Source organism: Neophocaena asiaeorientalis, unplaced genomic scaffold, assembly GCF_003031525.2.
Source record: "Neophocaena asiaeorientalis asiaeorientalis breed wild unplaced genomic scaffold, Neophocaena_asiaeorientalis_V1.1 scaffold79, whole genome shotgun sequence".
Classification (NCBI taxonomy): Eukaryota; Metazoa; Chordata; class Mammalia; order Artiodactyla; family Phocoenidae; genus Neophocaena; species Neophocaena asiaeorientalis.
In genome coordinates this window covers 7,520,529-7,537,133 of record NW_020175402.1, presented here as the reverse complement: position 1 = coordinate 7,537,133, position 16,605 = coordinate 7,520,529, and the positions used below count along the sequence as shown (strand labels likewise).

The 16,605-nt window shown below is 57.1% G+C and overlaps 1 protein-coding gene across 1 annotated transcript; it reads left to right on the top strand.

Annotated features, from left to right (window-relative positions):
- Positions 1-4,856: 4,856 nt before the first annotated feature.
- LOC112414401 (chitin-binding lectin 1-like) lies at positions 4,857-5,673 on the top strand (the record flags this gene model as incomplete). Its single annotated transcript, XM_024766887.1, has 4 exons — positions 4,857-4,869; positions 5,134-5,180; positions 5,496-5,517; positions 5,660-5,673. Coding segments are annotated over 4 exons (96 nt in total), but the record flags the coding sequence as incomplete, so codon positions are not given.
- Positions 5,674-16,605: the final 10,932 nt, after the last annotated feature.

The window sequence follows — 16,605 nt, the reverse complement described above, 5'->3', positions numbered from 1 at the left end:
ATGTCTGTCACTTCACCTCCTCACCTCCTCCCCTCCCTCACCTCATGTCTGTCACTTCACCTCCTCACCTCCTCCCCTCCCTCACCTCATGTCTGTCACTTCACCTCCTCACCTCCTCCCCTCCCTCACCTCATGTCTGTCACTTCACCTCCTCACCTCCTCCCCTCCCTCACCTCATGTCTGTCACTTCACCTCCTCACCTCCTCCCCTCCCTCACCTCATGTCTGTCACTTCACCTCCTCACCTCCTCCCCTCCCTCACCTCATGTCTGTCACTTCACCTCCTCACCTCCTCCCCTCCCTCACCTCATGTCTGTCACTTCACCTCCTCACCTCCTCCCCTCCCTCACCTCATGTCTGTCACTTCACCTCCTCACCTCCTCCCCTCCCTCACCTCATGTCTGTCACTTCACCTCCTCACCTCCTCCCCTCCCTCACCTCCTCACGTCCCACACTTCCCTCACCTACATCACCTCCCTCATCTCCCTCACATCCCTCACCTCATGTCTGTCACTTCACCTCCTCACCTCACTCACATGCTTCACGTCCCTCACGTCCTCAACTACCTCACCTCTACACCACCATCACCTCCTCACCTCCATCACCTCCCTCAACTCCCTCATCTCCTCATTTACCTCACCTCCACACCTTCAACACTTCACTCATCTCCTCACCTCCTCACATCCCTCACCTCCCTAACCTCCTCACTTCCCTCAGCTTTCTCACCAGCTCACCTCCCCTCCTCATTTCCTCACCTCCATCACCTCCTCACCACCCTCACCTCCCTCACCTCCTCACCTCCTCACATCCCATACCTCCTCACTTTCCTCACCTTCTAATCTCCTTCACCTCCCACACTTCCCATAAGTCCTCACCTTCCTCACCTTCCTCACCTCCTCACCTCCCTCAACTCCTCACCTCCTGCACCTCCTCACCACCCTCACCTCCCTCATCTCCTTGCCTCCCTTACCTCCGCACCTCTCTTACCTCACTCATCTCCTCACCTCCTCACCTCCCTCATTTCCTCACCTCCATCACCTCCTCAGCTCCATCAACTCCTCACCTCCCTCATTTCCTCACTTCCATCACCTCCTCACCTCCATCACCTCCTCACCTCTTTCACCTCCACACGTCCTTCACCTCCATTACCTCCCTCACCTCCACATCTCTCTCACCTCCCTCCCCTCCCATAACTCCTCAACTCCCTCACCTCACCTTGCACACCTCACTCACCTCATCACCTCCCTCACCTCACCTCCCTCAACTCTCTCACCTCACATCCCTCACCTCTCTCACATAACCTCCCTCACGTCACTCACCTCACCTCACGTCACTCATATCACCTCACCTCCCTCATGTCACCTGAACTCACTCACTTCTCACACCTCTCCTAACCGACCTAATCTCACCTCACCTCCGTCACCTCACCTCCCTGTCTTCACTTCCATCACCTCACCATGCTCACCCAACCTCCTTCACCTCCCTCACCTCACCTCATCTCCCACACCTCACCTCATCTCCCTCACCTCACCTCTCTCACATCACCTCAACTCGCTCACCTCACTTCAACTCCGACATCTCAGCTCCTTCACCTCCCACACCTCTCCTCACCTCCCACACCTCTCCTCACCTCCCACACCTCACCTCACCTCCCTCACCTCACATTCCTCACCTCCCTCACATCACCTGTCTCACGTCAATTCCATCACCTCCCTCTCCTGACCTCCTGCACCTCACCTCATCTCCCTCACCTCACCACCTTTACCTCTAACACCTCACCACACACACCTCACCTCCCTCATCTCCCTCACCTCACCTCACCTCCCTCACCTCACCTCCCTCACCTCACCTCACCTGCCTCACATCACCTCACCTCCATCACCTCCCACACATCTCACCTCTCTAACCTCACCTCACCTCCCTCACCCCACCTACCTCTCCACCCTCACCTCACCTACCTCACCCCACCTCACTTCCCTCACCTTGCCTCACTCACCGCACCTCCCTCACCACACGCCCCACACCTCATCTCATCTCCCTCACCTCATCTCTGTCATCTCCCTCACCTCACCTCCTTCACCTCACCCCCCACACCTCACCTCATATCTCTCACATCACCTCAGCTCCGTCACCTCCACTCCCTCACCTCCTTCACCTCACCACCATCACCTCACCTCCTGCACGTCCCTCACCTCACCTCATCTCCCTCACATCACCTCACCACCCTCACCTCACCTCACATCCCTCAGCTCCCTCACCTCACCTCCCTCATCTCCCTCACTTCACCATCCTCACCTTACCTCTCTCAGCTCCCTAACAACACTTCACCTACCTCACCTCACCTTGCTCAGCTCCCACACCTCTCCTCACCTCCCTAACCTCACCTCCCTCACCTCCTCACCTCTCTCAGTTCCTCACCTCCTTACCTCCTCACCTACCTCACCTCCTCACCACCACACCTCCCTCAACTCCCACCCTTCCCTCTCCACCTCATCTCCCTCATTTCCCACACCCTCTCACCTACTACACCTCACTCACTTCCCTCTACTCCCTCTCCTCCTCACCTCCCTCACCTCTGCTCCTCCTTCACCTGCTCACCTCCCTTACCTCCATCTCCTCTCTCTCATCTCAAAAACCCTCACCATCATCAACACCCTCACCACCATCAACACCCTCACCACCTCTCCTCCCTCTCCTCCCTCACCTCCCACACCTCCCACACTTCCCTCACCTCCTCACCTCCCTCACCTCCTCACCTCCCTCAGCTCAGCTCCCTTACCTCCCTCACCTCACCTCCCTTACCTCCCTCACCTCCACACCTCTTTACATCCTCACCTCCCACACTGCCATTATCTCCTCACCTCCCTCACCACCCTCACCTCCCTCAAATCCCTCACCTCTCTCACCTAACCTCCTCACCACCCTCACCTCCTAACCACTCTCACTTCCTCACCTCTCTCACCTCCCTCACATCCATTATCACCTCACTTCCATAACCTCCTAACCTCCCGCATCTCCTAACCTCCCTCACACCCTGTCATCCCTCACCTCCCTCATCTCCTCACCTCCTTCACCTCCTCACTTCTCTCAATTCCCTCACCTCCTTACCTCTTTACATCCTCACCTCCTGCACTGCCATTATCTCCTCACCTCTCTCTCTACTTCCTGACTCATCACTTCCTCACATTCCTTACCTCCTCACCTCCCTCACCACCCTCACCTCCCTCAACTCCCTCACCTCTCTAACCTCACCTCCTCACCACCCTCACTTCCTCAACACTCTCATGTCCTCACCTCTCTCACCTCCCTCACCTCCCTGACATCCATTATCGCCTCACTTCCATAACCTCCTAACCTCCCTCACACCCTCTCTTCCCTCACCTCCCTCATTTCCTCACCTCCTTCACCTCCTCACTTCCCTCAATTCCCTCACCTCCTAACCTCCCTCACCTCCTCACCTCCCTCACCTCCCTGAATCCTCACCTCCTAACCTCCCTGATCTCCCCTCCTCCCTCACCTCCCTCACATCTGACCCGACACTCAACTCCTCACCTCCCTCACTTCCCACACCTCCCTCACAATTCACACCTGCATCACCTCCTCACCTCCCTCACCGCAAGTCCTCACCAACCTCACCTCCTTACCACTCTCATCTCCTCACCTCCCTCACCTCCCACATATCCCTCACGTCTCAAAGCTCTGTCCCCTCCACATCTCCCTGTCATTCCTCACCTCCTTAAATCCCATACCCAGCTCACTTCCTTCATCTCCCTCTGCCCCCTCTCCTCCTCAACTCCCTCACCTTCCCCACCTCCTGAAATCCTCACCTTCATCACCTCCATTATCCCCTCAACTCCTGCACCTCCCTCATCTCCTCACCTGCCTCAGCTCCTCAACTCTCTCAGCTCACTTCTTTTACCTCACCTCACCACCCTCATAACTCTTCTCTCACCTCTCTCACCTCACCTCCCTCACCTCCCTCACCTCACCTTCCTTACCTCCCTCGCATCCTCACCTCCCTCACCTTGCCAACTCGCTCACCTCCTCAACTCCCTCACCTCCCTCATCTCACTCAGCTCCTCAATTCCTCACCTCCTCACTTCCCTCACCTCCCCTCAACTCCATTACCTCCCTCACCTCACCTCTCTCTCCTACATCACCTCATCTCCCTCACCTCCTTCACATCACCTCACCTCCCTCACTTCTCCTCCCACACCTCAACACCCTCAAATCCCTCAACTCACCTCAATCACCTCACCTCAGCTCCCCCATTTCACCTCCGTCACCTCACCTCCCTCACCTCCCACACATCACATTCCTCACCTCACCTCCCTCAGTCACCTTACCTCCATCACCTGCCACACCTCATATCCCTCACCTCCTTTACGTCACCTGCCTCACCTCCCTCAACTCACCTGCCTCACTTCCCTTACCTCAAATTCCCTCACCTCCCTCACCTCCTCACATTCCTCACCTCCTGACCTCCTCACATCCCTCAAATCCCTCAGCTCCTCATCTCCTCACCACACTCCCCTCCTCACCTCCCTCCCTTCCCTCACATCCTCACCTCCCTCATCTTCTCACCTCCCTAACCTCCATCACCTCCTCACCTCCCTCACCTCCCTGACCACCTCACCTCTCTCACCTCCCTCACGTCCCACACCTCCCTCCTCTTATCACCTCCCTCAAATCCTCACTTCCATCACACACTCTCCTCCTTCCCCTTCCTCACCTCCCTCTTCTCTTCACATCCTCACCTCCTCAACACTCTCACCTCCATCACCACACTCAGTTTCTCACCTCCCTCAGCTCTCACACTTCCCTCACAACCTACACCTCCATCACCTCCTCACCTCCTCACCACCTTCACCTCCTCACCTCCCTCATTTGCTCCCCTCCCACATCTGCCTCACCTCCTCACCTTTCTCTCCGCCCTTACTCAACACCTCTTCACTTCCTTCACCTACTCACCACCCTCTCCTTCTCACCTCCCTCACAACCCTCACCTTCTCACCACTCTCACCTCCTGATTTCTGTCACCTCCCTCACCTCCCTCATCTTCCTCACCTCCCACATACCCCTCAAGTCCCAAACTTGCCTCCCCTCCACACTTCCCTCCCTTCCCTCACCTCCTCACCTACAACATCCCCCTCACCACCCTCATCTCCCTCTCCTCCCTCTGCTAATCATCTCCCTCACCTCCCTCATCTCACCTCCCTCACCTTCATCACATCGCTTATCTTCTCACATGCCTCAACTCCTCACCTCACTCACCTCCTCTCCCCACTCACCTCCCTCAACTCCTCACCTCCCTCACTTCCTCATCTCCCTCACCTCCTATCCTGCTCAACACCCTCTACTTCCTCACCTCCTCACCTCCTCACCACCTCACAAACCTCATCTCCTCACCTCCCTCAAATCCTCACCTCTTCCCCTCCCTCACCTCTGGCACCTCCCTCATCTCCTAAACTCCCTCACCTCCTCTCTTACTCACCTCCCTCACCTCCCTCATCTCCTCACCTCCCTCATCTCCTCACCTCCCTCATCTCCTCACCTCACTCTCCTCTGTCACCTCCTCACCTCCCTCTCCTGCTCATCTCCTCAACTCCCACACCTCAATCTCCACCCTCATATCCTCACCTCCCTCACCTACCTCACCTCTTCACCTCCCTCATCTCCTTATCCCCTTCACCTCCTCACCTCCCTAATCTCCTCACCTCCCTCACCTCCTCACCTCCTCACATCCCTCAAATCCCTCAGCTCCTCATCTCCTCACCACACTACTCTCCTCACCTCCCTCACCTCCCTCACATCCTCACCTCCCTCATCTTCTCACCTCCCTAACCTCCCTCACCTCCTCACCTCCCTCACCTCCCTGACCACCTCACCACCCTCACCTCCCTCACATCCCACACCTCCCTCCTCTTATCACCTCCCTCAACTCCTCACTTCCCTCTCCCCCTCTCCTCCTTCCCCTTCCTCACCTCCCTCTTCTCTTCACATCCTCACCTCCTCAACACTCTCCCCTCCATCACCACACTCAGTTTCTCACCTCCCTCAGCTCTCACACTTCCCTCACAACCCACACCTCCATCATCTCCTCACCTCCCTCACCTCCTCACCTCCCTCATTTGCTCCCCTCCCACATCTGCCTCACCTCCTCACCTTTCTCTCCTCCCTTACTCAACCCCTCCTCACTTCCCTCACCTCCTCACCACCCTCACCTCCTCACCTCCCTCACAACCCTCACCTTCTCACCACTCTCCCCTCCTGATTTCTGTCACTTCCCTCCCCTCCCTCATCTTCCTCACCTCCCACATATCCCTCACATCCCAAATCTGCCTCCCCTCCACACTTCCCTCCCTTCCCTCACATCCTCAACTCCCACATCCCCCTCACCTCACTCATCTCCCTCTCCTCCCTCACCTCCTCATCTCCCTCACCTCACCTCCCTCACCTCCCAAACCTCGCCTACTTCTCACATCCCTCACCTCCTCACCTCCCTCACCTCCTCTCCTCCCTCACCTTAACTCCCTCACCTCTCTTCCTCACCTCCCTCATCTCCTCACCTCCCTCTCCTCCGTCACTTCCTCACCTCCCTCACCTCCCTCTCCTCTTCATCTCCTCAACCCCCTCACCTCCTCACCTCCCTCATCTACTTTTCCCCTTCACCTCCTCACCTCCCTAATTTCCTCACCTCCCTCAGCTACTCACCTCTTCACCTCCCACTCCTCCTCACCTCCTTCACCTCCTCAACTCCCTCACTTCCCTCACCTCTGCACATTTTCACCTCCTCACCTCCTCACCTCCCTCACCTCACCTCAACACCCTTACTTCCGGAACCTCACCTCCCCCAGCTTCCTCACAACCTCATAACGCTTCCCTCACCTCCCTCACCTCACCTCCCTCACCTCCCTCACCTCGGCTCCCTTACCTCCCTCACTTCCTCACATCCTCACATCCTGCACCTCCATTATCTCCTCACCTCCCTTACCGCCTCAACTCCCTTGGCTCCTCAATTCCTCACCTCCTCACTTCCCTCACCTCTCTCGCCTCCACACCTCCTCACCTCCTCACCTCCCTGACTCCTCACCTCCTAACGTCCCTGATCTCCCCACCTCCCTCACCTCTCTCACATCTGACCCGACACTCAACTCCTCACCTCCCTCACCTCCCACACTTCCCTCACAATTCACACCTGCATCACCTCCTCACCTCCCTCACCGCACGTCCTCACCAAACTCACCTCCTTACCACTCTCACCTCCTGTCCTCCATCACCTCCCTCATCCCTTCTCCCTCACCTCCTCACCTCCCACACGTCCCTCACCTCCTCACCTCCTCACCTCCCACACCTCTCCACACCTCCCTCACCTCACCTGATCTCCCTTACAACCCTCATCTCACCTCCCTTACCTCCTTTACCTCACCTACGTCACCTCCCTCACCTCACTTCCCCCACCTCCCTCACCTCACCTACCTTACCTCCCTCATCTCACCTCCCACACCACACCTCACATCCCTCATCTCACCTCCCCTCTGTCAGGTCACCTCCCTCACCTCCCTCACCTCACCATACTCACATAACCTCTGTCACCTCCCTCACCTCACTTCACCTACCTAACCTCACCTCCCTCAACTTCCAATCCTCTCCTCACCTCCCTCACCTCACCACACTCACCTCCCTCCCCTCACCTCTCCTCCCTCACCTCACACCCTCACATAACCTCCCTGGCCTCCCTCACATCAGCTCCTTCACCTCACCTCCGTCACTTCCCTCACCTCACCTCCCTCACCTCACCACTCCTCCCTCACCTCACCTCACCTCACCTCCCTCACCTCAGCTACCTCACATTCCTCACCACACCTCCCTCATCACCTCACCTTCTCACTTCCATCACTGCCTCACCTCCCACACTTCCTTCACCTCCTCACCTCCCTCACCTCCATCCCCTACATCACTTCACCTCCCTCACCTCCATCTCCTACATGTCCTCACCTCACACACCTCCTCACCTCCTCACCACCCTCTCCACATCAACACTCTCACCTCCTGACCGCCCTCACCTCCTCACCATCATTTCCTGCCTCACCTCCCACACCTCCCTAACGTCACACACCTCCCTCATTTCATCACCTCCTTACCTCCTCTCCTACCTCACCTCCTCACCTCCCTCACTTCCCTACCCTCCTCATCTCCCCCACATCCCTCACCTCCTCACCTCTTCATCTCCTCACCTCCCTCACATCTCTCACCTCCTCACCTCTTCATCTCCTCACCTCCCTCACCTCACCTCACACCCTCACCTCACCTACCTCTCGTTCCTCACTTCATCTCCCTCACCTCCCTCACCTCACCTCCCTCACCTTCCTCACCACCACACAAACCTCATCTCCTCACCTCCCTCAAATCCTCACCTCTTCCCCTCCCTCACTCTGGCACCTCCCTCATCTCCTCAACTCCCTCACCTCCTCTCACTCACCTCCCTCACCTCCCTCATCTCCTCACCTCACTCTCCTCTGTCACCTCCTCACCTCCCTCTCCTCCTCATCTCCTCAACCCCCACACCTCAATCTCCACCCACATATCCTCACCTCCCTCACCTACCTCACCTCTTCACCTCTTCACCTCCCTCATCTCCTTATCCCCTTCACCTCCTCACCTCCCTAATTTCCTCACCTCCCTCATATCCTCACCTCCCCCTCCTCCTCACCTCATTCACCTCCTCAACTCCCTCACCTCTCTCACCTCTGCACATTGTCAACTCCTCACCTCCCCACCTCCCTCACCTCTTTACCACTCTCATCTCCTCATCTCCCTCACCTCCCACATATCCCTCATGTCCCAAAGCTCTGTCCCCTCCACAACTCCCTGTCATTCCTCACCTCCTTAACTCCCATACCCAGCTCACTTCGTTCATCTCCCTCTGCCTCCTCTACTCCTCAGCTCCCTCACCTTCCTCACCTCCTGAACTCCTCACCTCCATCACCTCCATTATCCCCTCAACTCCCTCACCTCCCACACCTCCATGACAATTCACACCTGCATCACCTCCTCACCTCAGTCACTGCACGTCCTCACCAACCTCACCTCCTTATCACTCTCATCTTCTCACCTCCCTCACCTTCCACATATCCCTCATGTCCCAAAGCTTTGTCCCCTCCATATCTCCCTGTCATTCCTCACCTCCTTATCTCCCATACCCAGCTCACTTCCTTCATCTCTCTCTCCCCCCTCTCCTTCTCAGCTCCCTCACCTTCCTCACCTCCTGAACTCCTCACATCCATCACCTCCATTATCCCCTCAAATCCCTCACCTCCCTCATCTCCTCTCCTCCCTCAGCTCCTCAACTCTCTCAGCTCACCTCCTTTACCTCACCTCACCACCCTCATAACTCTTCTCTCACCTCTCTCACCTCACCTCCCTCAACTCCCTCACCTCACCTTCCTTACCTCCCTCACCTCCTCACCTCCTCACATCCTCACCTCCCGCACCTCCATTATCTCCTCACCTCCTTCACCTTGCCAACTCCCTCACCTCTTCAACTCCCTCACCTCCCTCATCTCGCTCAGCTCCTCAATTCCTCACCTCCTCACTTCCCTCACCTCCCCTCTACTCCATTACCTCCCTCACTTCACCTCTCTCTCCTACATCAACTCATCTCCCTCACCTCCTTCACATCACCTCACCTCCCTCACTTTTCCTCCCACACCTCAACACCCTCAAATCCCTCAACTCACCTCAACCACCTCACCTCAGCTCCCCCATTTCACCTCCCTCACCTCACCTCCCTCACCTCCCACACATCACATTCCTCACCTCACCTCCCTCACTCACTTTACCTCCATCACCTGCCGTACCTCATATCCCTCACCCCCTTTACGTCACCTGCCTCACCTCCCTCAACTCACCTGCCTCACTTCCCACACCTCAATTTCCCTCACCTCCCTCACCTCCCTCACCTCCTCACCTCCTCACCTCCCTCTCCTCCCTGACCACCTCACCTCCCTCACCTCCCTCACATCCTCCCCTCCCTCATTTTCTCACCTCCCTACCCTCTCTCCCCTCCTCACCTCCCTCCCCTCCTCCCCTCCTCACATCCCTCAAATCCCTCAGCTCCTCATCTCCTCCTCACCTACCCTCTCCTCATCTACCCTCCTCACCTCCCTCACCTCCCTCACATCCTCACCTCCCTCATTTTCTCACCTCCCTAACCTCTCTCACCTCCTCACCTCCCTCTCCTCCCTGACCACCTCACCTCCCTCACCTCCCTAACGTCCCACACCTCCCTCCTCTTATCACCTCCCTCAACTCCTCACTTCCCTCCCCCCCTCTCCTCCTTCCCCTTCCTCACCTCCCTCTTGTCTTCACATCCTCCCCTCCTCAACACTCTCACCTCCATCACCACACTCAGTTTCTCCCCTCCCTCAGCTCTCACACTTCCCTCACAACCCACATCTCCATCACCTCCTCACCTCCCTTTCCTCCTCACCTCCCTCACCTCCCTAACGTCCCACACCTCCCTCCTCTTATCACCTCCCTCAACTCCTCACTTCCCTCCCCCCCTCTCCTCCTTCCCCTTCCTCACCTCCCTCTTGTCTTCACATCCTCCCCTCCTCAACACTCTCACCTCCATCACCACACTCAGTTTCTCCCCTCCCTCAGCTCTCACACTTCCCTCACAACCCACATCTCCATCACCTCCTCACCTCCCTTTCCTCCTCACCTCCCTCACCTCCCTAACGTCCCACACCTCCCTCCTCTTATCACCTCCCTCAACTCCTCACTTCCCTCCCCCCCTCTCCTCCTTCCCCTTCCTCACCTCCCTCTTGTCTTCACATCCTCCCCTCCTCAACACTCTCACCTCCATCACCACACTCAGTTTCTCCCCTCCCTCAGCTCTCACACTTCCCTCACAACCCACATCTCCATCACCTCCTCACCTCCCTTACCTCCTCACCTCCCTCACCTCCTCACCTCCCTCATTTGCTCCCCTGCCACATCTGCCTCACCTCCTCACCTTTCTCTCCTCCCTTACTCAACACCTCCTCACTTCCCTCACCTCCTCACCACCCTCACCTTCTCACCTCCCTCACAACCCTCACCTTCTCACCACTCTCACCTCCTGATTTCTGTCACTTCCCTCACCTCCCTCATCTTCCTCACCACCCACATATCCCTCACGTCCCAAATCTGCCTCCCTTCCACACTTCCCTCCCTTCCCTCACATCCTTAATTCCCACATCCCCCTCACCTCCCTCATCTCCCTCTCCTCCCTCACCTCCTCTCCTCCCTCACCTCCTTCACCTCCTCACCTCCCTCACCTCCTCTCCTCCCTCACCTCTCTCACCTCCTCACCTCCCTCACCTCCTCACCTCCCTCACCTCTGGTACCTCCCTCATCTCAACTCCCTCACCTCTCTTCCTCACCTCCCTCATCTCCTCACCTCCCTCTCCTCTGTCACTTCCTCACCTCCCTCACCTCCCTCTCCTCATCTCCTCAACCCCCTCACCTCCTCACCTCCCTCATCTCCTTATCCCCTTCACCTCCTCACCTCCCTTATCTCCTCACCTCCCTCAACTACTCACCTCTTCATCTCCTCACCTCCCTCACCTCACCTCACACCCTCACCTCCCCTACCTCTCGTTCCTCACTTCATCTCCCTCACTTCCCTCACCTCCCCTCCCTCACCTCCCTCTCCTCTGTCACTTCCTCACCTCCCTCCCCTCCCTCTCCTCATCTCCTCAACCCCCTCACCTCCTCACCTCACACCCTCACCTCCCCTACCTCTCGTTCCTCACTTCATCTCCCTCACTTCCCTCACCTCCCCTCCCTCACCTCCCTCTCCTCTGTCACTTCCTCACCTCCCTCCCCTCCCTCTCCTCATCTCCTCAACCCCCTCACCTCCTCACCTCACACCCTCACCTCCCCTACCTCTCGTTCCTCACTTCATCTCCCTCACTTCCCTCACCTCCCCTCCCTCACCTCCCTCTCCTCTGTCACTTCCTCACCTCCCTCCCCTCCCTCTCCTCATCTCCTCAACCCCCTCACCTCCTCACCTCACACCCTCACCTCCCCTACCTCTCGTTCCTCACTTCATCTCCCTCACTTCCCTCACCTCCCCTCCCTCACCTCACCTCACTCCCTCACCTCACCTACCTCTCGTTCCTCACTTCATCTCCCTCACTTCCCTCACCTCACCTCCCTCACCTTCCTCACCTCAATTCCCTCAACTCTCTCACCTCCTATCCCTTGCCTCTCTTACGTAACCTCCCTCATGACCCTCAACTCAGCTCAACTCCGTCACCTCTCACACCTCTCTTTATCACCCTAACCTCACCTCACCTCCCTCACCTCCCTCATCACCTCAACTCCTCACCTTCTCACCTCCCTCACTACCCTCACCTCTCTCACCTCCTCACCTCCTCACCTCCCTCACCTCCATCCGCTACCTCTCTTCACCTCACACACTCAAAAGTCTGCTCACCACCCTCACTTCCTCAACACTCTCACCCCCTGCCCTCCCTCACCTCCGTCACACCCCACACTTCTCTAACATCACACACCACCCTCAGTTCCTCACCACTTTACCTCCTCTCCTACCTCCCTTTCTCCCCTCCTCACCTCCCTCTCCTCCTCCCCTCCTTCACCTCCCTCACCTCACTTCACCTACCTGACCTCACCTCCCTCACCTCCCGCACATCTCCTCACCTCCCTCACTCACCTCACCACTCTCTCTTCCCTCCCCTCACCTCTCATCCCTCACCTCACAGCCTCACCTCACTTCCCTGACTTCCCTCACATCACCTCCTTGACCTCATCTCTGTCACTTCCCACACCTCACCTCCCTCACCTCACCTCTCCTCCCTCACCTCACCTCACCTCCTTCACCTCACATACGTCACATTCCTCACCTCACCTCCCTCACCTCACATCCCTCAACTCTAACCTCATGTCCCTCACCTCTCTCACATAACCTTTCTCACGTCCTTCACTTCACCTCACCTCCCTCACATCACCTCACCTCCCTCAACTCACCTCAACTCCCTCACTTCTCACACTTCTACTCAGTGCCCTATCCTCACCTCACCTCCGTCACCTCACCTCCCTCACCTCCTCACCTCCCTCATCTCTTCACCTCCCTCTCCTCATCTCCTCGCATCCCTCACCTCTGCACCTCTCTCAATTTACTCATCTCCTAACCACTCACCTCCTCACTTCCATCACCTCCTCACCTCCCTCACCTCCACACGTCCTTCACCTCCATCACCTCCCTCACCTCCACATCTCCCTCACCTCCCTCCCTTCCCATAACTCAACTCCCTCACCTCCTCACCTCCTCACCACACTCACCTCCTCACCACTCTCACGTACTCTCTGCCCTCACCTCCCTCACCTCGTCTCCTCCCTCACCTCACTCACCCCCTGACTTCCCACACATCCCTCACCTCCTCACCTCATCCCCTCCCTCACCTCCTTCCCTCCCTCACCTCCTTCATCTCCTTAATCTACTCACCCCCTCACCTCCCACACTTCCCTCACCTACATCACCTCCCTCATCTCCCTCACATCCCTCACCTCATCTCTGTCACTTCACCTCATCACCTCACTCACATGCTTCACGACCCTCACGTCCTCAACTACCTCACCTCCACACCACCATCACCTCCTCACCTCCATCACCTCCCTCATCTCCCTCATCTCCTCATTTACCTCACCTCCACACTGTCCACACCTCACTCAACTCCTCACCTCCCTAACCTCACCTCACCTCCCTCACCTCAACTTCCTCACCACCCTTACCTCACCTAGCTCACCTCACCTTACTTCCCTCACCTCGCCTCACTCACCGCACCTCCCTCACCACACCTCCCACACCTCAGCTCATCTCCCTCACCTCATTTCCGTGATCTCCTTCACCTCACCTCCTTCACCTCACCTCCCACACCTCACCTCATATCTCTCACATCACCTCAGCTCCGTCACCTCCCCTCCCTCACCTCCTTCACCTCACCAACATCACATCACCTCCTGCCCCTCCCTCACTTCACCTCACCTCCCTCACATCCTTCACCTCACCTCATCTCCCTCATATCACCTCACCTCCCTCACCTCACCTCACATCCCTCAGCTCCCTCACCTCACATCCCTCATCTCCCTCACTTCACCATCCTCACCTTACCTCTCTCAGCTCCCTAACAACACTTCACCTACCTCACCTCACCTTGCTCAGCTCCCACACCTCTCCTCACCTCCCTAACCTCACCTCCCTCACCTCCTCACCTCTCTCAGTTCCTCACCTCCTTACCTCCTCACCTACCTCACCTCCTCACCACCACACCTCCCTCAACTCCCACCCTTCCCTCTCCACCTCATCTCCCTCACTTCCCACACATTCTCACCTACTACACCTCCCTCACTTCCCTCTACTCCCTCTCCTCCTCACCTCCCTCACCTCCGCCCCTCCCTCACCTAATCACCTCCCTTACCTCCATCTCCTCCCTCTCATCTGCACAACCCTCACCACCATCACCACCCTCACCACCTCTCCTCCCTCACCTCCCACACCTCCCACACTTCCCTCACCTCACTCAGTTCCTCACCTCCTATCCTCCTCACCTCCCTCATATCCACAGCTCCCTCACCTCACTCACTGCCCTCACCTCCTCACCTCCCTCACCTGCTCACCTCCCTCATCTCCTCACCTCCCTCAGCTCAGCTCCCTCACCTCACCTCCCTTACCTCCCTCACCTCCTCACCTCTTTACATCCTCACCTTCTGCATCACCATTATCTCCTCACCTCTCTCTCTACTTCCTGATTCATCACCTCCTCACATCCCTTACCTAATCACCTCCCTCACCACCCTCACCTCCCTCAACACACTCACCTCCTCACCTCTCTCACCTCCTTCACCTCCCTCACATCAATTATCGCCTCACTTCCAAAACCTCCTAACTTCCCACACCTCCTAACCTCCCTCACACCCTCTCTTCCTTCACCTCCCTCATCTCCTCACCTCCTTCACCTCCTCACTTCCCTCAATTCCCTCACCTCCTAACCTCCCTGATCTCCCCACCTCCCTCACCTTCCTCACATCTGACCCGACACTCAAATCCTCACCTCCCACACCTCCCTCACAATTCACACTTGCATCACCTCCTCACCTGCCTCAGCACACTTCCTCACCACCGTCACCTCCTTACCACTCTCATCTCCTCATCTCCCTCACCTCCCACATATCCCTCATGTCCCAAAGCTCTGTCCCCTCCACAACTCCCTGTCATTCCTCACCTCCTTAACTCCCATACCCAGCTCACTTCGTTCATCTCCCTCTCCCCCCTCTCCTCCTCAGCTCGCTCACCTTCCTCACCTCCTGAACTCCTCACCTCCATCACCTCCATTATCCCCTCAACTCCCTAACCTCCTCACCTCCTTCATCTCCTCACCTCCCTCAGCTCCTCACCTCTCTCAGCTCACCTCCTTTACCTCACCTCGCCACCCTCATAACTCTTCTCTCACCTCTCTCACCGCACCTCCCTCACCTCCCTCACCTCACCTTCCTTACCTCCCTCGCCTCCTCACCTCCTCACATCCTCACCTCCCGCACCTCCATTATCTCCTCACCTCCCTTACCTCGCCCACTCCCTCACCTCCTCAACTCCCTCACCTCCCTCATCTCACTCAGCTCCTCAATTCCTCACCTCCTCACATCCCTCACCACACTCACCTCACCTCCCTCACCTCCCCTAAACTCCATTTCCTCCCTCACATCTCCTCTCTCTCCTACATCACCTCATCTCCCTCACCTCCTTCACATCACCTCACCTCCCTCACTTCTATTCCCACATCTCAACCCCCTCAAATCCCTCACCTCACCTCAAACACCTCACCTCAGCTCCCCCATTTCACCTCCGTCACCTCACCTCCCTCACCTCCCACACATCACATTCCTAACCTCACCTCCCTCACTCACCTTACCTCCATCACCTGCCGCACCTCATATCCCTCACCTCCTTTACAACACCTGCCTCACCTCCCTCACCTAACCTGCCTCACTTCCCTCACCTCATTTCCCTCACCTCCCTCACTTACCTCACCTCCTCACCTCTTCGCATTCTCACCTCCCTCACCTCTCTCACTTCCCTAACCTCCCTCACCTCCTCACCTTCCTCACCTCCCTCACTTCCTCACCTCCTCACGTCCCTCAACTCCCTCAGCTCCTCATTTCCTCACCACACTCCCCTTCCTCACCTCCCTCATCTCCTCACCTCCCTCACCTCACCTCCCTCACCTCACCTCAACTCCCTCACCTCTGTCATCTCACCTGTCTCAACTCCCTCACCACCCTCATAACACTTCCCTCAACTCATTCACCTCACCTCACATTCCTCACCTCAACTCCCTCATCTCACCTCCCTCACCTCCGTCAACTGACCTCTGTCAACTCCCTCACCTTTCCTCCCTCAGCTCACCTCCCTCCACTTCCTCATCTCACCTTCCTCACCTCTACTCACCTCTCTCACCTCACCTCCCTCACCTCATGTCAACTCCCTCACCTCACCTTATCTCCCTCACCTCACTTCCTTCGCATCCCTCACCTCACT